The sequence below is a fragment of the Meleagris gallopavo genome, chromosome 1 (assembly GCF_000146605.3).
Source record: "Meleagris gallopavo isolate NT-WF06-2002-E0010 breed Aviagen turkey brand Nicholas breeding stock chromosome 1, Turkey_5.1, whole genome shotgun sequence".
Classification (NCBI taxonomy): Eukaryota; Metazoa; Chordata; class Aves; order Galliformes; family Phasianidae; genus Meleagris; species Meleagris gallopavo.
In genome coordinates this window covers 183,794,971-183,822,544 of record NC_015011.2, presented here as the reverse complement: position 1 = coordinate 183,822,544, position 27,574 = coordinate 183,794,971, and the positions used below count along the sequence as shown (strand labels likewise).

At 43.3% G+C, this 27,574-nt stretch overlaps 1 protein-coding gene across 1 annotated transcript in view; it reads right to left on the bottom strand.

Annotated features, from left to right (window-relative positions):
• LOC100540939 (teneurin-4) overlaps nt 1-27,574 on the bottom strand; it is an 81,191-nt gene that overhangs the window by 23,148 nt on the left and 30,469 nt on the right. Inside the window, 5 exon segments of the mRNA XM_019612330.2 lie at nt 6,361-6,596; nt 11,545-11,717; nt 23,042-23,072; nt 23,075-23,918; nt 27,113-27,267. Of these exon segments, the coding sequence (XP_019467875.1) occupies nt 6,361-6,596; nt 11,545-11,717; nt 23,042-23,072; nt 23,075-23,918; nt 27,113-27,267 (1,439 nt within the window).

Below are 27,574 nucleotides of genomic sequence, written 5' to 3'. Positions count from 1 at the left end.
AGGAATATTTGCAAAATACTCTGCTAATTAAATAACTGAATCATGGAATCATAGAATCACCAAGGTTGGAAAAGACCTCTAAGATCATCCATTCAGCCATCCACCTATCACCAGTAATTCCCCACTAAAGCATGCCCTTAGTACAGCAGACTGGGATTATACAAATTTTGCTTTCATGGACATTAAAAAAAAAAAAGACAGAAAAAGTGAATGTTGTGTCATGATAGTTGAAAGTTGAGCTTTTCTTTGACTTCACTGCATGTACTGGAGGTGAAGCCTTTCACTTGAGATGAAATATGGAGGCTTTGAGCACAGCAGATGTTACACAGAGCAGCAATAGCTGGAGTTTTAGTTTCATTGTCCTGGGGTTATTCTGTGTAGCATAATTACACTTCTGTTACCTCCACTGCCTTTGCATCTCCAAAGATCAAAGGTATCTACTTCAAAGGCAGAATAAGGAATACATTTTGATTCAGGGATTGTAGTGCACAGCATTACAAAAAGGACCTGATAATGCAACTCATGTTTAGCTGCATGCGCAAGACTTATAAAACCACATCACTGCAGCAGTACAATATTGCACAAGGATGAAAACCCCACGTTCTCAGTACGAGCTTGCCAGTGAAGACAACTGCTTCTCCATTTCCACCACTTTTGAACTTTTTTCAGCTGATGAACCTCTTTTTTTTGCAGAAAGGTGCAGAATTTTCTTGGGTGAACTGCAAATTCTAATAGCCGAATTTTTTCAGTTCCCTTTACTTTTCTTTTTTCTTCCTTTTTTTTTCTGTTTCCTTCAGCTGTTGCCAATAAATCAGAGTTTTTAGGTCGCTTCAGGGTGTTCAGGCTGCAAGTGAAAATAGCCTTATCGTGCTCTGGGTAAAAGCAACACTCCTGACCCCAGTACAGCCCTCAGCCATGGTGCAGCTTTGATCCTGGCTATTGCTTGAGGGTGCATATTGAATTCCCACTATACTTTGAGGGATGTGGGAGTATCTAAGAGCTCAGCAGGGACAGAAAGGATGTGGTAGAGCCATTGGAGAAGTGGCGTGCTGAATTCCATGTGAGACTGGAGGAAGGTGAGAGGGAAAGGCAGGAGCACTGCTGTGATTTCAGTGCTGAAACCTGAGGAATGGGCACACTGCAAAGTCAGATGTCAAAAGGAGTCTCAGAAGTGGAGGAGGGAAGAGGGAAAACCATGGATGAGGCCAACTGAGGCAGAAAGAATCTGTGCTGTAACGTTAGAGTAAACATGACGTAAGAGGGAGCAACTGAAGAATTATTTTCAGTTTATGAATAACAGCAATAGAATAGTGGTATGCCTTGAGGAAAGAGGGTATGTGGAAAGGTAGATAATGCTCCAATTAAATGTGCTGCAGTGTTTAAAACAGAATGCAAATGGTAGCGGGAGAAAGAAAATCAGCCAAAAGCCCTTTATAAGAGGCAAGCTGGGAAATAATTAAAAAGGTATCAAAACTCTAAGTACAGATGCACATGTGTAAGCAACAGAGCAATTTGCTATCTCATAGGGGCTTGCTGCTGTAGATACAGAAACAGAAGTGGCAATTGCTTGGGAAAAAAAAAAAAGAAAGAATAAAAGCAGTAAGGAATAACATCTCTGCCTTCCAGCTATTCACAGAACAGCTCGCCCAGCATCTGTAGCTCCTTCTGCTCCTGGTCCACGCCAAGGGAGCTGGAAAGAGCTCTTGCAGGGCTGGGCAGCGATCCGGGCTGGAAGTGGCCTCCCTGATCCTTCTGCCATGCACTGACTGGAAGGACCAAGTAACAGTGGTCCTGAGCGGAGCCAGGAGTTGGACTCAATGATCCTTACAGATACCTTCCAGCACGGGATATCCTATGATTCAATGATAATGGGTCCAAGGGTAAATCTTAAAGTCAGCTCAAACCTCTGTATCCCATTATGGGTGCTGTAAGTCATCCCACCCTCCCCACTTTCTGGCAAGGGATTTCTGTAGGGCTAGTTGGAACCAGTCTCCTTTTTCATGTATTTTTTTTTAATTTAAGATTTATTTTCTTCTGTTCTCCCAACACAACTTTTCCATTGCAGTGCCAACATCAACCCCTCAGGGTGATGGGTAAAGTGAACTACCAGATAGCCTCTGAACAGGGGCTAAAGCTTTTCATCCTTGTTCAAGGGCACGCCTTGAACAGAAGTGAATTTCCTGCAGGAGCTCTGACAGTGCTGCAGGCTTCAGTTCAACGAGCGTGTTTTATGGTGAGCAGCTAAATAAGGTGCCATCCTATAGCCCAAGTCCTCATACTGGAAAGAGCTCTTAAAAGCTTCTGCAAAAAGCCTTTTCCCCTTCAGAGTATTTGATAAAGCCTGCTATCAGCACAGGATTGAGAGAGAGTAAATATTAACCCATAGTGCACTTGACTTCTCTCTGTAGTGGGTAACCCCAAACTTACATTCTACAGCACTTTCATTTGATCCCTTAGTTTGGTCTGGAAAAGCAGGAACACAAACGTTCCAACTTCTCTGATCTCTCCAATGTTTCCTACAGAGCTCCTTCAGCTTAAATTATAATTAAACAGCATGCACTGATCTCCCTGGGTGCACAAGAGCACAACAAAGGAAGATTTCTCATAAAAAGACAGTGATAACCTTCAGCAGAAGAGTGCAAACAGTACTTCAGCAATGAGAACTCCAGGAGCCAACAACATCCATGTGGTAAATGGTTGCCTACAAAGCAATTTCCTCAGAGAACTACTATAAAATTATTGGAGTGACCATATCCGAGCCTCAGCTCCTTGCAGAAGTTCTGGAGATGATGCAGGACTGTCCTCACTGGTGAACACACCAGGAACAGTTGGTGGCTTATCCCATGAGACCTCTCTGATCATACTGGTTCTGGTGAGTCTTTCGGACACATGGTCTTAGTGGCAGCGTTGATCCGGTCTTGGGAAAAAGGAATCAAACTACAGTGCAATGATTAAATGAGACAGTTGAGGCAGCAGCTCTGTCTCTGTTTGCTGTCCCATTTGCTTCGTTGCCAGAGATTATTTTACATCCTTCCTTATTGAAAAATTAATGTTTGTTAAAAAAAAATTAGCGAAAGGAAAAAAAGGAGCTCCGTTCCCTGGAGTGGTTTATCTAACGCTCACTGCAGATAGGGTTTTTGCTGCTGTTGGCCAAGGAGGGGTTGAAGTGGTGGTCAGACAGTTAGCAGAGATACCTTGCTGCTGTGTGGGTGGATCAGAGAATTGCAGTTTTTCGTAGGAGGTGAGGGATCTGAGAAGGGAAAAGGCCTGCTTTGATACGTTTCTGCTGCTTTCATAGAATCATAGAAACATTACAGTAGGAGGACCACTAAGATCATCCAGTCCAACCATCAACCCATCCCCACCAAAGCCAGTAAACCACGTCCCTCAGTGCCACATTTACCCTTTTCTTGATGACCACAAGGGACCTCCACCACTTCCCTGGGCAGCCAATGCTAGTGCGTTACCATTCTTTCTGAGAAGAATTTTTTCCCCAATATCCAATCTGAAAGTACTGTCTGGCTGAGTGCAGCATCATGTCAGCACTGCAGAGTGGAGAAGAGGCATTGGGGCTGTTCTCTTCGCTTCTTCCATGAAGGAGTCCCTGCCTTATGCCTTATTCTTGCCATGAAAAACACCTGCACTACATCATTTCCTAGGGTGGTTTGAGGAGGCAGCTGAGAAACTGGCCTCGTTGTGCCAGGAGCTGTTTGAGCTCATGGCAACATGCCATCCATCCCTTGCAAACATGACAAAAAGGGCCATGACTCATAAAGCATGGATGTGTGCTGAGAGGACGCTGGTTGCAGGGGAACTTCACCTTTCAGGTTGGATATCAGGAAAAGGTTCTACACTGAGAGGGCATGGAACAGGTTCCCTGGGGAAGCAGGCATGGTAGCAAGCTGCTGGAGCTCAAGGAGCATCTGGTCAGTGCTCTCAGACTCATGATCTGATTTTTGGGTGGTCACATGTGGAACCAGGAGTTGGACTCAATGATCCTTGTGAGTCCTTTCCAACTTGGGATATTCTGTGATTCTGCGAATTTGCAGGGGCCAGGTGCTGCCTTCCTCATCTCACAGACTTCCTGGGGAGACGTGGGGTGCAGCCTTGCTGGGTGAGCTCTTCCCCCATGGAGCACCATGGTTTTCTGTTGTTTTATGGGAGCAGTGGGGTGAAGGAAAGTGGTGATTTATTCACAAACCTCTCAAGTTTCCCTAGGCGAACAAAAACATGTTGAACTGAACTTTGCTAAGCTTCTCCCTTGCCAGAGAAAGCAGCAATTACTGGCACAAGGGGAGAGGAGAACATGACACGGAATATGTTAAATGCCGGGCAGTCCCCAGGGAAGCAATTAGCACCTTGTAGGTTTCTGGCTTAGGGGTGCAGATACTGCCATGCAGGTACAGACAGGCTGCTTAAAACTCTTCATCCTCAGATGCTTTGAACCCCTGAACAGAGCCGTAACTGAGTCCTTCCATGACATAAGGTGCTTTTCTACTTTGCTTAGTGCAGGGACAGCCCCCAGAAGGCTCAAAATGTGAATAAATGATGGCAGATTTATTGGGACCCAAGTAAGTGGCCTGAAAATTCATTCCGCAAGTGCTTTTCCAAATGCAGCACAATATAAAACAAAGACATATCCTGCGTTTGCATGTGAAGTGAAGATTTTGGAAGATGAAACTGACACGGGCAGCTGAGCTGCTGTGAAATGAAGGGAACCTGCTTTGAACACCAAATAGATGTGACACAGCTGCAGATTGGAGAAGTCTCCTTCCAGAGACAGACTTGTCTAGTAATTGTGTTGGTTATTAAAGTAAAATCTCATATATGTTTGTTTGTATATATATATATGTAAAAAAACAAAACCCATCCCAACTCAAAAAGAAGATTGATGCCAGCTGAACTGCAGAGATACAGTAGTTCCCACTGATGAAGCAGTGTCAGCTTTCACTCCTGTTTGCACAGATATTCTCCTGATAACAAAAAGGAGTGAGTGTGTGAAGCTGTAGATGCAAAGGGAAAAGAGCAGGGCCTGGGCTGGGGAGGGCAAAGAGCAGTACTTGACAAGTGTGAGTGAAAAATCACACTGAGGTGTCAGGGGTCAAGCAGCAGGGAATGGGGAGAGGTGCAGAGCAAGGACTGGGAAATGCATATTCTGAATGCAGAGCATGAATATTTACTGCAAAGCTTGAGTGTGAATAAACAGCTGCAGTCCTTTGGCAGCAGGAGCAATGCACAGCACTAAACTTGAATTTGCCTGGTACTGAGCAGCTCCCCAGGAATAAGCCCATGACTTGGAATGGACTGCCCAGGGAGGTGGAGGTCACCATCCCTGGAGGTGTTCCAGAACTGTGGAGATGTGGCACTGAGGGACATGGTTAGTGGGCATGGTGGGGGTGAGTTCAGGATGGACTTGGGGATCTTAAAGGTCTTTTCCAACCTTAACAATTCTATGATTCTATGATTGAGAGCACCACTGGGATGCAATTATTGATAACATTTCAGGCAACAACAGCAATTAAAACACAAGTCCAGCTCTTCAGCAGGTTCAACAAATGAGCAAGTTTCAGGAATCTTGAGATTTTTCTGAGGCAGCACAGTGAACAGTACTGCTTACAAAGCTTTCAGTGCTGAGGTCTATGTTACTGCCTGCAGTACAGGTTGAAAAGCCTTCCAGTACCTAAAGGGAGCGTACAAACAAGAGGAAGATTGACTTTTTACATGGTCTCTTAGTGATAGGACAAGGAGGAATGGCTTTAAACTAAAAAAGGGGAGATTTAGATTAGATATTAGGAGGAAATTCTTTGTTCATCGGATGGTGAGGCCCTGGCACTGCTGCCCAGAGAGCTGTGGATGCCCCATCCTTGAAGGAGCTCAAGGGCAGGCTGGATGGGGCCCTGGGCAGCCTGAGCTGGTGGGAGGTGTCCCTGTCCATGCCAGGAGTTGGAACTTGGGGAGGGCTTTAAGGTTTCTTCCAATGCAAACCGTTCTATGATCCCATGAAAATACTTCTTTTAATTGGCGCTGTATTTAATGGCTATGATTATCTCTTGCATACTTGAGCAGCCTGACATGATGTTTGGATCTGTAGTGTCTGACAGGTGGTGATGCATTCTCAGTGGTGCAGAGGTCTCAAGTACAGACAAGTACTGTCTGTGATGGTTAAGAGAATGTCAGCACATAAGGAGACATAAGGATGCATTCAGGCCGTAAAGGCTGCATCGCTGAAGATGAACAGCTACTCCTCCATCCTGCAGCCACATCCCTATTGCAGACACCAGAAATCAGCCCTCTCCCTTTTTGTCATGCGGCTGGAGACTGGTGAGATGGGAAGTGGAGCCCAAAACTCCTCACACTTACCCTCAGACGACGTCCAAAGACAGTGACCTGCCCCCTTGCTTGCTCCTTCCTCTGCCTCCATTCCACGAGGTTGAGGCCGTTGTCGATGGGCAGGGTGACATTCCTCTTGCCCACGGTGGGGTTGACGGTGCCAGCCAGCAGATGTGGCTCAGTCTGCAGGGCCACCTCCATGCCATTGGCTAGCATCAGTCTGAGAGAGCCGTCAGCACCAATGTAGTAGCTGTTTCGGACTTGGTCTGAAGAACAGAAAAAAGAGATCTTTTTAAATGGCTGTGCAGTGATACAGCCCCTGTCTTTCACTTTCTTCCTCTTCCAGGCTTCTCTAACACTGCTGCTGGTTGTAAGGAAATGCACTGTCACTCACTGTGGAGGTGATCATCCCTCTGTACTCAGCCTTGTTGAGGTTGCACCTCAAGTACTGCATTCAGTTTTGGGCCCCCCACTACCAGAAAGAGATTGAGGACCTGGATTGTGTCCAGAAAAAATTTCTTTACAGGAGTGGTAATGCATTGGCATGGGCTGCCCAGGGAGGTGGTGGAGTCACCATCCCTGGAGGTGTTCAAGAAAAGGGCAGCTGTGGCACTGAGGGAGTTTGTTGGCCTTGGTGGGGATGTGTTGACGGTTGTACTTGGGGATCTTTGTAGTCATTTCCAACCTTAATGATTCTATGTTTCTGTTCCATGATTCACCTCTCCTACTCACAAATTGGTTGTTTCACTGGTGAAAGAGATGGACAATCTCTTCCATTCTCATGATATTTTACATCTCAAAGTCTTGCAAAAATATCTTAGAATACTCCAGCAAAGAATGCAGGCTCAAACCTCTACCCCTAGGGTAGCTTAAAGACCACTGCTAAAACTCTGGGTGGTTAGATATTTGTTTTAAACCACAGACCCACTGAAAACTTTCCATGTTTTTGGATCCCAAAGATCCCATTTTCACTACAATATATGAAAAAGTGGGGCCACCTACTTTTCTCAGCTTATTCACTATCTTGCAAATAACAGGAAATTGCACAGTGGGCTAATGCTAACCAGTTCCCCCAGCAACAGCCAAACCCTTTCACTTGGGAATGCTTTCAATGACCCCATGTTTGGAGAGAAAGCAGAAGCACCAAGCTCCCATTCATCTGGTCTCAGCTAGCTCCTGAAAGACCAGCAGATTTTGAGGCCAGGATTTGGGAGATCAGAAGTGGAAGAGAACGATATCCTGTGCACATCTTTTGGGAACCAGCAGGCTGAAACCTTGTCCTTTGGAACTCCAGCTGGCACTTCTTTCTGCAGAGAGCAGCTCATGAAGGGTAAGAAAGCATGAGGCTTGCTCAGCGCAGAATAGGTTTAAAAGCACATTATACAAAGAGTGACTTATCTAAAGCTCCTCAAATGCTGGAAAGTATTACCATTTCTATCTCCTGCCATAAATACCTAATTGTGAATAAAAATACCCCTTAAAAATTCATGTCAATTGTTTTTCCGTTCGGAGGCAAGTCAGGTTTTGTTCACTAGCTGCTCTGCCATAGCTCAGCAGGAAACGAGGTCACAGCAAAATTACCATCTCCCGTCTGGCTGAAATAGATCAGCAAAAAAGCACAGTTTGGTATAATTAGGAAAGGAAATCTGACACTAGTTGGACTCTGTTACTGCAAGTCTGATCCTGCTCTCACTGCAGCCAGCTGGAGCCATGCCACGCTCATCTCAGCAGGGCCACAACTCAGCGTGCTGTACACAGTTAACCTCATGATGGTGTGAAACTGCTATGGCACTGGGTTTTGCCACTGTAAATGTACAGCAGTGATTCATAGTGTAGATCCAAGCACTTTGGCTATACCATTGTGATAGTCTTTTGACATAGATCTAGAGGGATCAAGCCCTTGATTTTCCAGAGAGTGATGGTCAGCTGGCTTTGGCTCTTTAGTTCTTAGATGCCTGGTGTCATGAAAAACACGGTAGGAGATCCACTTTAAAACAAACTGGTGATATATCTCTGCACAGCTTATGCATGCCTCCCACCTTCATCACCAGGAAGCAGGGGAAACGCTCTCTGTTATTCACTGGAATTTGATGTTCTCTTTGTGTCACAAAATCATTGGTGATGGTGGACTATCCTCAGAATGTTACAGTATGAGGCAGGGAAATCACAGAATCACAGTATTGTTTGAGTTGAAAAGAATCTTTAAAGGCCATCTGGTCCATCTCCCTTGCAATGAACAGGGATATCCACAGCTCCATCAGGTGCTCAGAGCCCCATCCAGTCTGATCTTGAATATCTCCAGGGATGGAGTCTCTAGGCAGCCTGTTCCAGTGCCTCATTGCTCTTATTGTAAACTTCTTTATATCCAATCTAAAACTCCATTCTTTTAGTTTGAAGCTTTTTCCCCTTGTCTTATCAAAATGCAAATGCTCCACTTCCAAGATTTTTCCAAGATAAGAAGATAAGACCCTCCGTGGCTGTTGAAGGCTCAAGGATTGAGGTGTCACTGGATACTGTGCTTTAGGCTCATTTGGCTCTGTTTCTGCATTCTATTTCGCCCTTGAAAAACTGCTCCTTTTATCAGTAGTTCAGAGGATAAAATCCCACAGAAGTGCCAAGGAGTCTGTAAGCTATACAGGCTCCTCCATTTCTCCTATAGGATCCCACAACTTTCTGGAAACGTCTTCTCCCGGATGTACACAAAAAGATTCTGGATATAAGGAAAACATTTATTATAAGAGTGGTGAAGCATTGGAACAAGTTGTCCAGATAGGTGATAGATGCCCCATCCCTGAAGACACTGGAGTTGGACCAGATGGTTTTTAAAGGTCCCTTCCAACTTAAGTGATGCTATGTACCTCTTTGGTGCCCTGTCCAAGCCTGTGTAAGTGCCAGTTCTTCCCCACAGCAAATGAATGGCTCAGAGCTCTTGCTCCAAGTCTTAGTGGTCACCTTGAGCTGACATGTCTTTCTCATCTGGAACACTAGGCATATCCTAAGCATCTCTAAGTCCTAATGCAATAACTAGTGTATGGGTGTGCAAATGTCTTTTCTGACCCTGATATCTACTTTGGATAAGACAGGAGGGTGCTGAAAGCTTTGCACAGTGCTTCATTTTGATGTTGGGGTTTAAGGGCTGGGAAATGCTTAGCATGGGACAGAAGATCCCAGGAGTTGATGGGGTCTACGGTTAAGAGCCCACAGTTGTGAGGAGAACTACAGCTAAGGACTTCTAACTCTTACCAAGAAAACAGGATTTAGGCTTTTAAATACCTTCATGAGATCTGTTTCTGGCTTCTGGCCATAAAATGTCTCCATTTCACAGTGACTGCAGCCAGAGCTTGCTCACAGAGTGATCCAGGCTTCTTGAAAGGTTTGCAAAGGATTTGTGAGAGCTGGCCAGAGCTCTGAACCCAGAAGGAAAGTGCACAAGCACCTCTCATGCAAAGGGAATCTGCAGTGTGCATTTTCTCTGGAGAGTAAAGGAGCAGGCAAGATGATCAAAGACCTTTACAACAACTCCAGCCTCTGTGCTTTGGAGAGACACTTGGAAGGCAAATTACATTTCAGCCGTGCTCAGTACATCCCTGAACAACTTGAGTGGCCCTTGTTGCAGTTTCTACATTGATGCCAACAACAAGTGCCTCATTTTGGGAATTCACAGTCCTAACACTTGTGGGAAAGCCACCCACAGAAAGTCACAGGCCACCTCTGCTGTGACATTATCCAGATCTTTGGTTTGAGATGAGTACTTTTCTTCAGATCCAAATAATTTCGTAATTTTATACTTCTCTAGATGATTAAGCTGTTTGTAATACTGTATGTCCTAATAGCAACAGTGGCCCTGTGCTGGAGGGCAGTACAATGAGATAATTGACCGTGGCACCATTATGTAACTGTGCCTTCAGCTCCGCATGGATAAATCACATTGCAGTCAATTATCTCACTAAAGGGCCCCCCGACAGCGGGCTCTATTGCTTAATTAGGCTCTTGAGGTGAAGCCAACCTCATGTCTGAGCAGTTGCCAGAGGTCTTAATGCAAGGGGATGAAATGGGGCAGGGTTGTACCTGCTTTGTAGACTGGAGTAAAGAAAAAGAAAGTCATTGTGCTGCAACAGGAATACTGAGTACAGCTAGAAGGAGCTGGCACCCTCTCAGCTACCCTCTGTGGAGGCAGGAAAGGCAGTGCTCAGGCATTATAGGCACTTTCTTTTAGGAAAGCTTGCTCTTATTGTATGGAGGTGGAGGGAAATATGTGACTCAGAGATGTGGGAACAACTGTGACTCTGGAACATGTTGGTCTCACTTGGAGCACTTTGTTCTTTACAAGGGGAAATGATGTTTGACACCCTGCTGCCACTGGTCATAGACTAAGACTCAATGAGAATTAAGGAGTGAGGAAAGCAGTGGGTTTACCAATCCCTTCTCTTACTGTCCCAGAGAACAGGAGTGAGGGACTGTAAGGGGGCTTCAGCCTTCAGAACTGGTGATCCAGGTTGGCGTGGCTTATTGACATCTTCTGCCTTTATCAGAATGTCAGCATGCTGCTGCATCGCTCCTTCCTCTTTCCTTTCCCACTTTATCACTTTTTCCTCCACCTCATCAGCTCTCTACCTCCCACCACTGGCAGAACTGCGCTCGTTTCTGACAGTCACAAATCAGTCCCACCCACGCTGCCTGCATCTCCTTTCTCCTCCATGCCTCTCTGCCTCTCCACATCAGCCTTTGAGCTCAAACATAGGCCTTTTGGGGACAGGGATGGTCATTTTATTCTGGATACTGCCTTCTGACTATTTGAACAGCCAGTGAACAAAGAATCTGAGAGACTTCTGGTAACCATCTCGATGCCTTTTCCAGGAGAGTGAATGTTACATTGGAAGCCATTAAGAGAATGAAGCGAAAGGGTCAGATGGAAGCATGGCTAGATTTATGCAACCCTTTTTGTTACAGCAATAGTAGTAATGATGATGGAGGACAATATTGCATGGCAAGGGGACTGCTGAGAATGAAACACAAAACAGCCTTTGGGTAGCTCTGGAGCTAGGGATTGTGGCTAAGTAGATGTGAATGCATGTCTAGACCAACACATGGGGAGCTCTGGGATGCTGAGGTTGCAGATGACTTTTGGTGCTAGGATTACCAAGATGATACCTGTTTCCTGATGAATAATCCATTGTTTGCAGCTCAGCTAGGAGACCAAGAGGCCTGACTCACCTTGGAGCAGGGTGTAGAAGGCTCCCGACGCCGACAAATTGGTTGTTATTGTAACATCATCCTTGCTGGAGGTTTCCACCTGGACGTGCACAGAGCTGTCAGTGTCACTGCGGAAGCTGCTCACTTGGCCAGTGGGGAAAGTGACGTTGGTCAGGCGGCCGAAGCTGTCGTACCTGAAAGGGAGGATGGAGGGAAGTCAGCGGCACAGCAGAGGGATGCAGGAATCATCTTACAAAGCATAGACAAAGTCTTGAAGTCTTCACCTGGACAAAAACCTGCTGTCTGTCAAGACTACCTTAATTTTTTGGCTTCATGAAAAGAAAATTACAGCTTTTCGCTGGAGAAAAATGAAGCACAGAACAGAAAATGACTAAACAAGTAGTTACCTCTTTTTTAGCAATATCTGATATTTATCACCTGTACTACACTTCTTGTATTTGTCAGAAAACTTTATTTCCCATTCACCATGCTGCGATTTATAGAAAAGCTCTGGTATGTGCATCCTGTCTAGCAGAACTAGGGGTTTCTGAAGAACACCAACTACTTCGTCTGGTGGTGCCCTGAGCTCTTCAGCAATTTTATTTTATTTTATTTTTTGCTGTCCTATTTTAAAAGATTATGTTAAGGTAGCAGATTGGCTGCATCAGCTAAAGAGCTGTCCTTTGTGACTATGGTATAGGACCCTGGGCACAGCTGAGACCCCTGGATCTACGATTTAATGCTCCTAGGACCATCTGGAAGGACTGATTTAAATGTGCAAAAAAGCAGTTCCATTTTTCACCCCTACTGAGTCCTTGGCTTTTCCAATGAGAGAGTCAAACATAACTACCATCTGGGAAGGTTTCTGTGATGTGGGCACCTGGCTGCTAGGACCCAGAGGAAATAATCCACATGCACACAGGTACTACAGCATATTTTTCAATGAAAATAAGCAGCAGAAAGCAGTGCCTAGAAGTATCCTGAATAGATGGAGCAAACATGCCACACTGAGCTGAGCTCAGGGCACGGGGCTGCCATGGGGCTTCTGGAGGGAGGCTGCTGTAGGTTAGAGAGCAGTGGGAAGCTCCATTGGCTTCTCCATGGAGAACTGTTGGACCTTCTGAAAAGGTGGACCTTCAGACAAAGTGTATTTAAATAGTCAAGGGAAAATAGGAGAAAAAATTTAGCAAAAGTAATCATTGGTAAAAATTGGACTTTTTAAGGTCCTACCTGCAAGAAAACACATTATGTGGGGATACAAATCAAATGGTGGCTGAGCAATTGACCACCTAGCAGTTGACCATTCTGCAATATACTGCAGTGAGCCTCTGATGGATCTCAGCTCAGGGCACCATTCTTCAAAGTGATGAAGTAACACAAATGGTATGGTAACAAAAACAAGCTGAGACTGGAGAGGCAAAGCCAAAACAAATAAGCTGCTTTACACCAGAGGAAACAAAGTAGGAACGTGCCATCCTAAACTTGGTTATTCTGAATGGGATTATAATTAATTGTTCATCTAATGAGGGTGTGACAAAAGGTAACAAAACAGCGGAGATTGAGGTCAGAAACTGGAGAAAGATTTCCAGGCCAATGGTTGCTCCAAGCAGAAGAGCAGATGGAGCACAGGAAACCCCACTGACCAGCTCTTGTAGGAAGAGGGAGAGAAATGTGTCAGAGAGGGTCTGGCTGTGGCTGATCAGCCCTTTTGGTCTGATTGTTGAGGAACTCTTCATCCTCTTCTTCAGGACTACTCTAAGCAGGGGAAAAAGTCAACGGATCCCATCTAATAACAAAAAAGTACTCCTGAACTGCAACTTATTGGAGGCCCAGAAGCAGCCACTGTGCTGCTTGTCTCTTCCATTCCCTTTTTGTCCGTATCTGTCCAGTGCTATTTGCTTTTGACAATATGCTGGCAATGGCTTTGTGTGAGGAAGGACTGGCAGAAAAGCAAATTTCTGTCCAAGTTTAATATTTAGCAGAGTGATTAAATAGGTGAGCTCATTGCAAGTCTACCTCTCCCTCTTGGAGCTTGAGACACTGGGACGTGAAAGTTTTCTTGCCCACTGGGCAGAAGGGGAGTTACAAAGGTAGAAAAAAGAATTTGGCCATCCAGTGTCAGCCCATCATTCATGGGATTATCCGAGCACGAAGGAAGGAGCAGTCTTGCCCTTTCCTTTCATGACCTTGGAGACAAACCAGCTACTAGTGAAGTGGAAAAGAAGGGGGAAAAAAAACAGAGAAGGGATAAATTCAGGACTGCACTGCAGGAGGCTGGCAGGGACCAACAAAAGCCTTTCCAAATGGCCAGGAGTGCATGTGTTGGATGTAAACCAAATCTCCTTGCAAGAGTGAGAGCTAATGCTCTCTCAGTTCCCAGTGCTCTGCTCTCTGTCTGCAGCTCTCCTGTTTGCAATGAGATGGGATGCATTTTGTCAGTGCTTTCTGCACAGTCATCCACACATCTCCAACTAAAAGAGTATGTAAGTAAGAACTAAAAGCATCACAGAAGACATCTTTATCACATCTGCTGAGACAGGACACGAGGGACACATTTTAGTCCTTTCCTTGAGCAGAGAGAACAGTTATCACTAAAAGCGTGTTACATAACACCCCAAATTCTTCCCACTGTGACATCTATGGCTTTCTATATAAAACACAGTCTGAACTGTAAGGATGGACTTAGATCTCAAATCTCTGATATTTAAGGAAGATGGGATCTGAATTGAGCATCTCTGACTTGATGGTGCTTGGAACTGTAAGGGAAGAATCCTGCTCTGTATTGCTTAAAAATCAACTGAGTGTGGAACTGAACATGCCTCACCCTTAAAAATACTGGCACAAAACAAGGCATGCGTGCACTGGAGTCAATGGGGTGACAAAGCCAGGATGGGGGCAAGGAGTTCGTGTGAGGGACACGTGGCTGCTGTTGCATTTGAGTGCTGAGTTAGTGTCCTATGAGTCATATGATTTATCCTAATTGAATGACACTCAGCACAAAACCTATATTCCATGCAAGCCCTACTTACTCCCAGCAACCCTGGGCTCCCTGTACTGTGTTCCCAGACATCTGGGTAGGCTTCTTCTCCCAGGTAACTAGTAATAGAACAAGAGGTAATAGCCTTAAAGTTGCCCCAAGGGAGGTTCAGTTTGGACATTAGGAAGGTTTTTTTATCAGAAATAGTGGTAATGCATTGGCACAGGCTGCCCAGGGAGATGGTGGTGCCACCATCCCTGCAGGTGTTCAAGAACTGTGGAGATGTGGCATTGAGGGATGTGGTCAGTGGGCATGGCGGGATGGGCTGGGGTTGGATTTGATGATCTTAGAGGTCTTTTCCAACCTTCTATTGATTCTACAATTCTCAGCATTTCTCCACCCACATATGTGGCTTCCCCAGCACCCTGGGTTTCAGTCACTCTACCTGCACATCTCTGTTTGCAGCCTCTCATCTCTTATCTCACTAAATGGCATTTTTCTGCTGTTTCACACTGGTAATGGGCAAAGAGGCCAAAAAACTCTGCCTGTGCAAACTGGGTTACAGCAGTATAAAAAAAAGAGCATGGAAGAATATGATGGTGACTAAATTTCTGTCCGTGCATTTTTCTTTTAAAGATAAAATGAGTCCATACAATAAGCATAATTAAATTGTCTTGATTGCATGACAGAAGTCACACAATGGCAGAGAGCTTCATCAAGGGCAAGAGTTTCCAATTCGGACTTTGTGTTCTGAGAAGCAAGGCTCATTTAGGACCAGAGCAGCTTGTGCTGATGTGCTGGAGTCAGTTTAAGATGTCTGCAAATGTGCATTAGGCTTTTGGCACCTCCTTAGTCACCACATTAGCCTCTGTCAGAAGTAACCTGGACCATCTGTGCTTGCTGTATTTGCACGAGCTGCTGCACCTCTGTCCAGGGACCTTCCAAGTGCTTGCTTTGGGGCTGCAAAGAGGTCATGCCTTACAGAGGGAGAAATGCAAGAAGGCAGCACAACTGAGCTGCTGCAGTTTTAATTATTGCTTTTTAATTAGTGGCAAATGAAGTGTAAAACGCACATGCCCAGACTAAAGCTGCTTTGAGTGCTGCGGTGGCAGTGTGAAAGGAAGTGCTTAACACATTAAATCATAGAATCATAGAATGGCTTGGGCTGGAGGGGTCCTTAAAGATCATTTAGTTCCACCCCCTGCCATGGGCTGGTTGCTCCCCACCAGCTCAGGCTGCCCAAGGCCCGTCTAACCTGGCCTGGAGCACCTCCAGAGATGGGGCACCCACAGCTCTCTGAGCAGCAGTGCCAGGGCCTCACTGCCTTCTGAGTAAAGAATTTCCTCCTAATATCTAATCTAAATCTAAATCTCCTGTTTTAGCTTAAAACACCCCCCAACCCTCTTGTTCTAATGCTATCAGACCATGTAAAGAGTCAGTCCCCTTCCTGTCTGTAAGTTCCCTTCCAGTACTGGAAAGCTACACTGAGGTCTTCCTGAAGCCTTCACTTTGCCAAGCTAGACAGGCCCAATTCCCTCAACCTTTCTTTACAGGAGAGGTGCTCCAGCCCTCTGAGTATCTTTGTGGCCTCCTCTGGACCCACTACAACAGCTCCACATCCTTCTTGTGATGGGGAATGAGTGACATAGCTACATTTGTTCCTCCCATCTCTGCTTTCAGCGCTACAAAGACACTCACAGAACTCATCCTCGATTGGAGAGGAAGGCCAAGTGACTGTCCCTTATGTAGCTGTAGGTGCACCTGGTGTTTGTGGTAAGATAAATCTCCTCCCGTCAGCTCATTCCACAGCTAAGCTCCATAGGCCGTGTTTCCACAGCCTCGGGATTTAGGGGTGGGCTGGTTTCCTAAGACTTTTGTGTTCTCCAAATGCTCTGAAAGCCCCAGAATTAAGGAGATGCTGAAGGGTAGCAGTGTGCACAATCCCAGCAATGAATCCATCACCTGCTAACGCAGCTGCTGCCTCCCATTCAAACCTGCTGCAGAGCCCTGGCATTTGCAATTACAGTGACGATTATTAGGCCAGCAACGGAAGCTGTTGCCATCCATTCCCAATTGGAATCGTATTTAGCTAAGGTTCAATGCACAGAATTAAAATGGCATTTGGTGCTTATGAGGCCTAATTGTTAGCTTGTAAACATTCAGAGCTTTCATTTATCACATTACCATTGTGTAGAGACCTGGGCCTTGGGAATTAAGGAGAGCATCCTAAGTACCATCTATTCAAAAATCAATTCCTTGCCTGAGTCCCTGAGTTTCCTCATTTTCGCTTTTTCACATTTCATCGGCCTTTTAAAACTACTAGTCAAATAGATTGGAAAAAAAATCACTGCAATAATATTGCATTTAGAGCCAAAGTGTCCTAATGTACTTTGCAAACTATATTTTATGTGCGATTATACAGACGTGCACCCACTGCCTCTGAACAAGTTGTCTCTTCCCAATTTTTCAAACAACATTAAACACAACATTAAAAATAAATCCATAATAGACAAACCCATACTACTCAAATATGTATGAAGGCAAGTCCTCTTCCTAATGACACACAGAACTTCTGACTGCCCAAAGGAGGCAAGTAAGGTCTCTCTTTCCAACTATTTTTATAACAGTCATAATCACCTTGATTTCTGCTAAACTTGGACACCAGGCATACATTCTGGGCTCAAAACATGACCTCACAACTTAGCAAGAGGATGGGGGAAGTGCTGTTCTATCTTGGAACATACTGAAGTTTCACGGTAACTGCAGCAGAGGAATGGTGATGATGAGCGAATGATATTATCATGGAGAAAATGTGGAGAAAAGTAATCTTGCTAAAAGTGACAGAAAAGGATAGAGAACAAAAGCCAAATGGGATTATGTTTCTTATGCTTCAGTCTGCTGCACTCACTTGCACTACTCTAAACCAAGGATGCCACGAAATACCATAGAACTCAGTGCGTGACCTGAGATATCAGCTGGTAATAAAGGGATGTTATTAATGCAGCAAGTTAGGTTTCACAAAGTCAAGAGGTGGCTGCTCCTCTAAAGGTAATGAGTGTTATTTATCTCTGGCTTTGACTGCACAACCTTTGTGCCAACTATGATGCAGACTGACTCTGTATCTCACTGCTGGGTAAATGCTGACTACGATCCCTCAGCACAAGAAAGGCATGGAGCTGTTGGAGCAGGTCCAGAAGAAAGTCACAAAGACATTAAGAGGGCTGGAAAACCTCTCCAACGAATAAAGGCTGAGGGAGCTGGGCTTGTTCAGCCTGGAGAAGAGAAGGCTGTGGAAAGACCTCAGTGCAGCCTTCCAATACTTCAAAGGAGCTTACAAACAGGAAGGGACCAACTTTTTAGATGGGCGGATAGCGATAGGACAAAGGATAATGACTTTAAACTAAAAGAGGAGAGATTTAGATTAGATTTTAGGAGGAAATTCTTTACTCTCATACTCTCAGTATGCTGAGGCCCTGGCACTGCTGCCCAGAGAGCTGTGGGTGCCCCATCCCTGGAGGTGCTCATGTCCAGGATGGATGGGACTTTGGGCAACCTGATCCAGTACGTGGAATTGGATGATCTCTGAGGTCCCTTCCAACCCAAGTCATTCTATGATTCTACAATTTCATGATGACTTCTAGTTCCCCAGTCACTTAGACCGGAGTATGGAGCACCAACTGCTGCTGGTGTCAGGTGGGACCTCTGATGAGTCCTGGGGATACCAGGAAGCCATCCAAGCTCTTTCTCTATTAAACAGAGTTCAGTGTTATGGGTCAAAGCTTCCCTTACCTCCTGCTAAAAGGTCTGGTACCACATTACCCACTGCTCTCCTGTCAACTCTGAGACACTTCTTGAGAAGTTCATGAGAAGGCTTTGAATTTCTCGGCTTGACTGCAGTGATGTGTATGTATTTAACTCTGTGTTGAAGGAGGTGACAGTCAGAACTAAATGGGCACACAAAGAACCTATGTGAAAGCGCCTCATCTGGGTTAAATAATGCAGAAAAGGTTTGACTTTGGCTTAGAAGGAAATTGAATTAATGTACACTGATACCATCTCAATGAGCTAATCAAGATAAGTGCCATATTCTTGACTTAAACAAATACAGTAAAAAAAAAAAACAAAATCTGGATTCTGCAGTAGGGATAAACAGCAACTGCTAACAAGCTATGTGAAGGCTGGTAGTGATTTTTTCATGTCAAGTGAAAAGCAGCAACAACCAAAGTATTCACACAGCATCCGATGTCTTCGACTTGAGCTGAACAACAAGAAGCTGTTAACTTGGCAGAGTTTCCAGACCCACTTCCTCTGCCACTGATTACGATGTTACAGGCTGAATGGGAAGGCAAGTCTTTAATCCAGCTACTGGATAAACTGATTCGTAGGGCATTAATTGATGGTGAATGTCAAGGTCTATGTAGTACTAAAAACCCTCAAAGAAGTCCTAAATAGGCCTTTGGGGACAGGTTAATTACTGGAGGGAATTAAGTTTCATTCCCAAAGGAAGGAGAAACTGCATGCCATTAAATACTGAACTTTAGTGCTAAACCCAATAAAGCAGGATTGTTACAAAAAGCATTGGTGAAGGAAGTGTGCATGAAAGAGCTGCGGGTGCTGTGATCAGATCCCCTTCTCCTGCTGAAATGAAGGGCTAATGTGCCAATCTGAGCCCTTGGAGGGGCTGGATTCCCTGCTGTGCCTTTGATGTAAGCTTCCAATAGTAGGACAACACATTCCTCCTCCTTCTCTTCTCTCTAGAGTCACACCAACATGCCCGTATATCAAAGGTCTTCGCAGCTGTACAATAAAAATTGAGAAATGCCTTGCTGAGAGCACCAACCCAAAGAGAACGAGGGATGCTGGATGTATACATATGTAGTGTTGTCACTCTTGCAACACCACTGCTCTTCTGTGGTAGTGTCTGGTTTATGACCCTCCATAGACAGAATGGTAAAGGTAAATCTTACAAGGGTGTTCTTCATGTGGCCACTGGTGCAATGTAAACTTGCCAGCTGAATTTATGGTTACTCTTAACTTTTAAAGCAGTGGTGTCCATCACATCTGGGGCTATAAACAACCATTATCTGCAGAGAGAACCATCAAGCTTTTCCTCAGAGTCAGATTTGATGTCTTTATTTCCTTGGCCACAAGCAAAATGGAAATGTAAGTTTCACCTTCCCCCTTAGCTAAGCTGGAAAAAAACTCAGAGCACCTTCCAGTCACTCAGGATCACAGGATTTCTCTAAATTGCTTAAAATTCCACATTTCCCCATGTTTGGAGACAAATAACCTGAAGTTCGAACCTTTCAAACATCAATTTGTTCTACATCATCTTCTTTGACTTCTTGGGTATCAATGAACTTACATTTCAGTCTGCCATGCCTGCAGTTTGAGTTTGACTCATGCATATCTTCTATCTGGTGAGAATAAGGAAGGCACCCAGAGTCATGATTTAAGATACCAAGAAATGGAGAATCTACTGCTACTCACAGTTGGTTGCTCTACCACTAAGCTAATCTCAGCCTTAAAAAATTACACCATCCTGTCAACTTTCAAGTCTGCGTTTGGTTTCTAGTCCCTTGCCCTTCTCCTGTCTTTCTCTGCTAGACTGAGAGTTGTTCTGTAGGTGAGCTTTGTGCTGACATGCTGTGATCTTCACAATTCCCACTTTTCATCGTGATAAGATAAACAGATCCAGCTGTTCTAGTTCTTCAGAATAAAGCATTTTCTCTTCATGAATGCATTTTTGTACATTTTTCTGCACACTGTTCAATTTTCCTCATCCTTCATAAACTGAAAACACCGGAACTGACAGCATTAGTCTCATCAATGCTATGCAGTGAGAAAATCAGCTCCCTTTTATTCGTGACACATAGGCTGCAATGAGTAAACATACTCATTTTACTTGTCCATCCAAGCAACAAGTTAGACAAATTTGCCATGGAATTATGCTGAGAGATCATACCAAATGGTTGGATGATTTGATCACTACAACCTCTGAGAGTCAGTGCTCGGCCCCATTCTTTAGATGTGGTCTGTTAGATGTGCACCTTCTTGTGTAAGAACATATTATGTTTAAGTGAAACTCATTTTATCAATAAATCTAAATATCTCATATTTATTCACTAATCTTCTCATTTTTCCAGATAATGCATGCAAAACCTGGATAGAATCAAGTCCTGACAATTCACCCCAAACAACCACACTCTGCTTCTCTGTTGCTGACTCCCTTTTCTGAGAATGTTTTTAAGGCTTCTAATACGTACTTTTCACAGTTGGAAAGAGGGGGAGACTAGTCTGTTTCACAAGTCCCTTGCAGAAAGGAGAGGAGAGGGGAGGAGAGGATGAAAAGAGGCAGTTTCCAATTCAAGCAAGGAAAATTTAAACTGAGCATATAAAAAGCCTTCTGACAGTAGCAACAAGATAGGTAAAGACATTCTTATCATTAGCAGCATTTATGAATAACTTAGATAACTTTGATAGGGTCCATTCGAACAAGCTGTAGACATCTGCAGCGTAAACATCTCTATCTGAGCTAATCATTCTGGACTACATTTACAGAGAGAAACTTTCAGCATATTACCTGCCTCATCACATCCTTGAGCTTATACATGATATAGCTCATCCGAAACTCACCTCAGTAGTGAGTATTTCTCTCCACTGTCTATAAAGGGAGGTTGAGGTAACTAATTCAGATATAGACTTTTACCCTGTAGTTGTATGAAGTTACACCAGAATCTGTCAGGAACAGTTAAATAGAGATAACTGATCAAAGGTTTGGATGAGGTATCTCTGAAGACACATTCCTGCCTCTATTTTCAGTGATGCTGTGCTATCACATAATGCTGACTTGCTCTAGTCAAGATTTCCATAGCATAACCACTGGAGAATATTGTCTTCCATTTAGCTCTAAAAAGCTTTCTTATGACTCCTCCAAAGTGCATAAGAGGACCAGAATGATGACTTTCACAAATGCTCTATTTTGTTGGGTAGCAAGAAATAATGAATTACTGTTATAAATGTATCCACAGAGTAAGCTGGACTTTAGCTTCTGTCTTATTTTATCTCCTTTATACTTGCAGTTACACTTTTAAATAAAAGAGTATGTTTTTAGTATAAATTTGACCATTATTAGCTGTAATGTTTAGTTTGCTTCACTGTCCACAGCTACATCTGTTTTCAAGCACAGGAACTATTGGATTATTTGCAAAAAGAAAATGTCGTCTTGATTTTGCATGATGATCCTGATAATATAGCAGGTTTTCAGCCCTATAAAGAAAAACATCCCATTTTTACACATTAAAGCCTTCCTCAAGCAAAATCAATGTAAGAGATGGAAGAGTATTAACTTTGATTCACTGAGGAATATTGCTGTAGTAATTGCAAGCAGAACATTGATGGGATGCAAATAACCTTTCAAAAGATTCATCACAGAGTTTCCATCAGTTCTTTTAACAGCAGGAGAAGAGAAACTCAAAACTGGGCCTGGAACATTTTAGAGAAAGAGCCAAAGCAACTGCATGTATAACACATGAATATGTAGGATTAGCCAGCTTTCCTTCTCTGAGTCTCTTATTTTAATTTTTTTCTTCTAGTTTTTGTCCTTGTAATCTTGGGAACTGACTATTCCAGCCAAACTGATCTACAGTTAGTGTATGATTATGGTATCTGACTGCTTCCATGTAACCATTCAAACCATATGGGAAATTATGCGCTAAGAGGAACATTTAAAAAAGGCTGGAATTTGAGAATAAAAATGGAACTAAGCAAGTGTGGGATGGCTCCTCAACTGCAGGATGAATTTGTAGACCATCCTTCTAGCTGTCCTTATTTGAGTTAATGTTTTCCTATTTGACATTAGAAGTATATTGTCTTCATGCTATTTATAAGCAGAGGATTACTAATAATAGTACAAAATCAAAACAAATTTTCAAGTCACTGCCACTTCTACTTTTTTTCAACCTGTCTTCTCTCTGATCAAAAATTCATTGGGCAGGGATGGTCTTCAGCAGCTCTGAGACTATTTTTTAAAGCTTAGCAGGGCCAACTATAACAATAGAAACAGAACAGTCCATTAATTACAGAATTGTTTTCTGAGCAAGTTGCCATTAGTCATCGTCGGCAGACATTTTACATTAGCAACTTTAAACAAATTCAGAAAGACAACAGATCATAGAAGTAGATGAAAAGCTGAGAGAAAGAGAATCTGATGGAACTTCCACTCTTCCAATGTTTCCAAAGCCAAGCAAAATTCTCTGGCATGCAGCCTAAATTTCTAGTCCCAACCACAGTTAAGGAGAACCAGGTATCCAAATTCCTTGGGCAATTCAGAAAAATTCAGTATAAACTTTGTGTGAAGCTGATTTTGTAGGCAGAGTTTATTCGAATTCTAACACACGGCCAATAGGATGTTTCTGTGTGATCTAATATTCCCTGTTCTGGACATTATAGTTCTGTCAGGGGAATTAAGAATCTATCAGCTTTACAGGGATCAGAGAACGCAGAATGAAGACAGCTGCACAGTACTCAAAACATACTTACTCGTAAAAAGTTGTCCAGCCATTTTCATTGCTTTGGTGGCAAGCAGACCAGAGTTGCCATGGTAAGTCATCATGGCCACCTCATGACCCTGTGTGGTTACACTCTTGAGTGCGCTGTTGGTACCAATTGTCACCCAGTAGACTTGGCCATCGGGCACAACCAACCAGAGGGGCATCCCTGTGGAATCTCTTCGGATATTGACTAAGTTGCCATTGTTGTCAGTGATCAGGGTTATATCTCCATCTCCAGAATAAGTAAAATTGTAAAGATAATCTCCAGTGGTAAGGCTCTGAGTATATAGGTGCTTACCGCTTGTGTCAAACAAGTAGAGTTCCTGATCTATGGGTGAGGACAACTCATACATATTTTGAGTGTTGAGGAATGGTTTGTTTTTCCGAATAAAGCGTATTCGGATATTTCCAAGATCAGCAACGTACAACTCTCCATCTGCACACACTGCGAGGGAGGATGGTGCATTCAGTTTGGCATCCTTGGCATAGCCATCATCCCCCGAGAAGCAGTCACAGTTAGCATCGTTCTTGCAGTCACAGCTGCTTGGTGCACCAGCAACGAGAGAAATCTCTCCATTGGTGGTAACCTGCCTGATGCGGTTGATCTTTTTCTCATCAGTTTCAGCAATATATAGGACCCCATTATGCGAGACAGCCAAGGCAGTAGCAGACTCCAGGGTGGCATGTATTGCCACCTTGCTAAGGAGAAAGTGGTCCATCCCTGGGACCTGGCAGTGCATGGGCCTCCCTGCCACTATGCGCACTTGGTGGTTCTCAGAAATCTGTAACACAACGTTGTTGTCGAGCACATACAGAGAATTATCCATCGGGTTAACCGCCAGATCCGTGGGCCATTCGAGACGTACCTTAATGGTAAAAAAGCACAAGGAAATTGTTAGAATGAGACCTTTTTTCAACGTATGATTGATCAATTGATCAATCTCAAGTGAGGAGGCTTCAACATGGATTAAAGGGAGAAAAGGGTAAAATAAGCAGAACTGTTACTACTTCATATGATGGCAATCTTTGGATTGACAGAGTTTGGACCTGAGAGAAGAGAGACCTGAGACTGGGAATTTTGTTGGCTAAGTATCGTAAAATCAATCAGTCAAACAAAACAATGATCCTTTTACTAAACATTTCTCCAGACAAATGGTCCATCTCCTCTCAGTAAATGACAGAAAACTGGCAGCTGTGTCAGCATGTGTACATCCAAGTTATAACCACCTATTTTGTGCTTGGTGCTGCAAAAATGCAAAATAGCAAATCGCTTTGAAATTTGGGTTATTGTGCTTTGTAGAATGGAATACTTGTGTCTTTACAGTGCTTTTTACTTTCTTCTTTTTTTTGAACAAAATGGAAGAATGGCTTCAAGTGACACATCCTAGTTATATACTGATAATCCACAGTCACACAGGCTGGTAACATCATGAGTGAGTGAGTACTAGAAGGTCTCTGTTTCTAGTTCTATTTGTGCAAGATGCTCTCTTTTTAAGTGAGACTACTTTTTTAGTTGTCAGTCCAATAGAATTGAGGGTCTCTTTCCCCCATCCCCTTATTTTTATTTTATTTTTTTAAATCAAGAACAGGGAGATGTGCATTTTCTTTTTTAATGTGTAGGAGCCAATCAATTGCTTAAATGTTTTCTTAACTATTTTCCATTTGCAGACATGTGAAGGGGAACTGGAAATGAACAGCTTTAAAGAATGCTCCTGGTCACCTCCAGGAAGACTTTTAAATAGATTTTCAATGAGTTACAAACAAACAGCTATTCTGGTTGTGCACTGACTTTCAGTCAGCCAGGCAACTCCAACGTGGAGCAGGTGGATTTGATATCTGTTGGTTAACTGAGATATTGGCCACTTGGTGCCATTCTCCCCAGTTCTGTTTGTTTTTATTTTTATTTTTATTTTTATTTTTATTTTTTATTTTTATTTTTATTGTGTACTCAGTGGCATGATGCTGTGACTGAGAGCTCTGGGAGGGGCACACATCAAGCTGCGCCATTCCAAAATGTCCCTCTTTGTTTGCTGCAAATCTTCTTCCACCCTTCATCTTCGATGTTGCATGTCCTTGGTTGTTGTATATTCTTGGTTGCCTGAAGTGACTAAGTTGGGGGTGTTTTGTGTCTATAAGGTAGCAATCTTATTGGAAAGAGGAGATAGGAATAGGTTCAAGCTTAGTGCACCATTCTTCATTGTGACTTCATTCAAAACCAGGAGCAAGAAAAGGCCAAGAGTCACACAAAAGATTCATACTTCCAAAGCTTGTAGCTGAACATATCTGCCACAGACGTTCTTTACTTTTGTTGCTTCTATTCACATTTAAATTCTGTGTCAACTTTCTTTTTTTTAAAAAAAAAAAGAACAAACACCACTTGCAGTGTGTTCAGTTCATTATGCCTTCTAATGGCTGGGCTTGTGAAGCTCAGTTTCGTGGCTAAGCAGTGTGCTAATCTCTGCCTGGTTTGATTCTCTGTTCACAAAATCTTTCTTTTCTCAGCTTCTGGCCTATTTTAACCCTTTTTGTAGTGAAAGATTATAGCCCTTCAGTAACGCATGTCCCCATCCTTTCCAATGGTTTTTAAGCTCTGCAACCTTGAGTTAGCATCGTGAGCAGTTTATTCTTAACTGACAGTTCTTAACTATTCTTAAAAAACACTCCCTGTCTACATTGACCGCTACATATTTCATGCCTTCACATCCCTGACAGCCTCAGGGACCTGACAGAGAAGACCCTTCTAGCCACTGCAAATGATGAAAAGCAATTCTTAGACAAGATTTTGTGTTCTGTTGATTATTTTTTTATTTGTTTATTTTTCCTTCATTAATCTTGCGTTTGATATGTTTGTCTAGAACATGACTGGTTAATCTCTCTGTTCCAGTACAGGTTTATCTAAGAATGGCTCCCGTCAATTTATAACAAAAGAAAGCAGCTTTAGATGATACATTTTAGTTCACCTTAGAAATGTTTAAATATGACACTAGTAGGCACATAAGCCACACAACTTGCCCAAAAATAATTTTTAAAACTTGAATCCACAGTGGTCTTCTGGTAACCGCCCCTGAAATTCAGATAAAGAAAAAAAAACATCTCTGCAAGATGAAAAACACATTACAAAATGGCCTTTAACCATCAAAATTTACTCCTGTAGAAGGCACCAGAGCTTTTAAACTCATAATTTCAGCTTGTTCATAAATTGCGGACGGTGGGAAACAGTTGCAAAGAAGCAAGAATAATCTTTTCAAATTAGAAGGAAAAACAAGAAGAACAGATTCCATATGGGAGCACGGAAATTATCTAGGTAGCTACAAAAAGGAAACCCCATTGACATCTATTGTGGCTGAATAACAGTACTTTGCCCTCCAGCTATGATCTGTATTCTCATAAGAGAGGGTAACATTCCTCTAGCCAGACAAACCACCAGTGGCTTAAAGGTTTCAAAGGACAGCATCTCTAAACTGGCACAATTTGACAGGTTGGCCAGTGTTCCGCAAAATTGAGTGCTGGCCCATAACAGATTTCTCTTCTGCATTATCCAGAAGTAAAGCAATCATCAAAGTGAGATTTCTTTTTCTCTCTTCTTTTCCCCTCCACCTTTAAGCAGCAGGACTAAAAAGCCCAGCATGATGGTAGCTGCAACCAATTTGCAATCTGATGCAATTCAAGATTCTTGTTTTCCTGCTGTTGCTAATTTTGGCACCGTAGTCTCTGATCAGTATTTCCTAGATGTTAATTTGATTCAGGCCTAAAATTGTTCTGGGCCAAATCAGAATGGGAGGAAGTAATGTAAAAAACAATGGCTTGTTATGCTCTTATAACAGAGCAAGGCATATCCCCACTATAAGGAGTACTGTTGCCTTGTCTTTTTTAATTTAAAATAACTAGTTCCTTGAGAAATTAGCCTAATGAAACTTGCTTTCCTAGGAATCTGTGTCTCACAGCTGGTTGGAAGCTATGAACGAAGTCTTAAAAGCTCTCTCTCTCCGGAAATTCTCTGACAGGCAGACAAGGTGAAAGCATAGGATTCTATCTGGCAGAAAACCAAAGGTTGCCTTACCTGAGAAATGTCCATGACAGAGTCACAGCTGAGAGGCCGAGCAGATGTCAAGTCATTGGAACCCAGCACTGTTGAGATGATCCCATTCTGATCGATCCGCCTGATCATAGTGCCATCTACAAAGTAAATAAGTCCAAACTTGTCCACGGTGATGCCTAAGGAAGTAAAAAGTCAGTCAGTCAGAAAGGAACAGCAACCTGAAAAGACGTGATGAATGTGATAGTGTCTGGTCTGACCCTTGAAAAAGTAAGACTGCAGTTTGATTGGGAACAATATATTTTCTGGCATTCAAAAAGGATGAGTTGGACACACATGAGTTCTGGATACTGGAAGCTCTGAAGCAGTACCATTACACTGAAGGCACTTCCAAACATTACTGGCACATAAAGCAATTTAGAAATCCCCAGAAAACATGGAAGAGGGCATGGCATCCAGCAAACCCCTAAAAAGAATAGGTTTTCT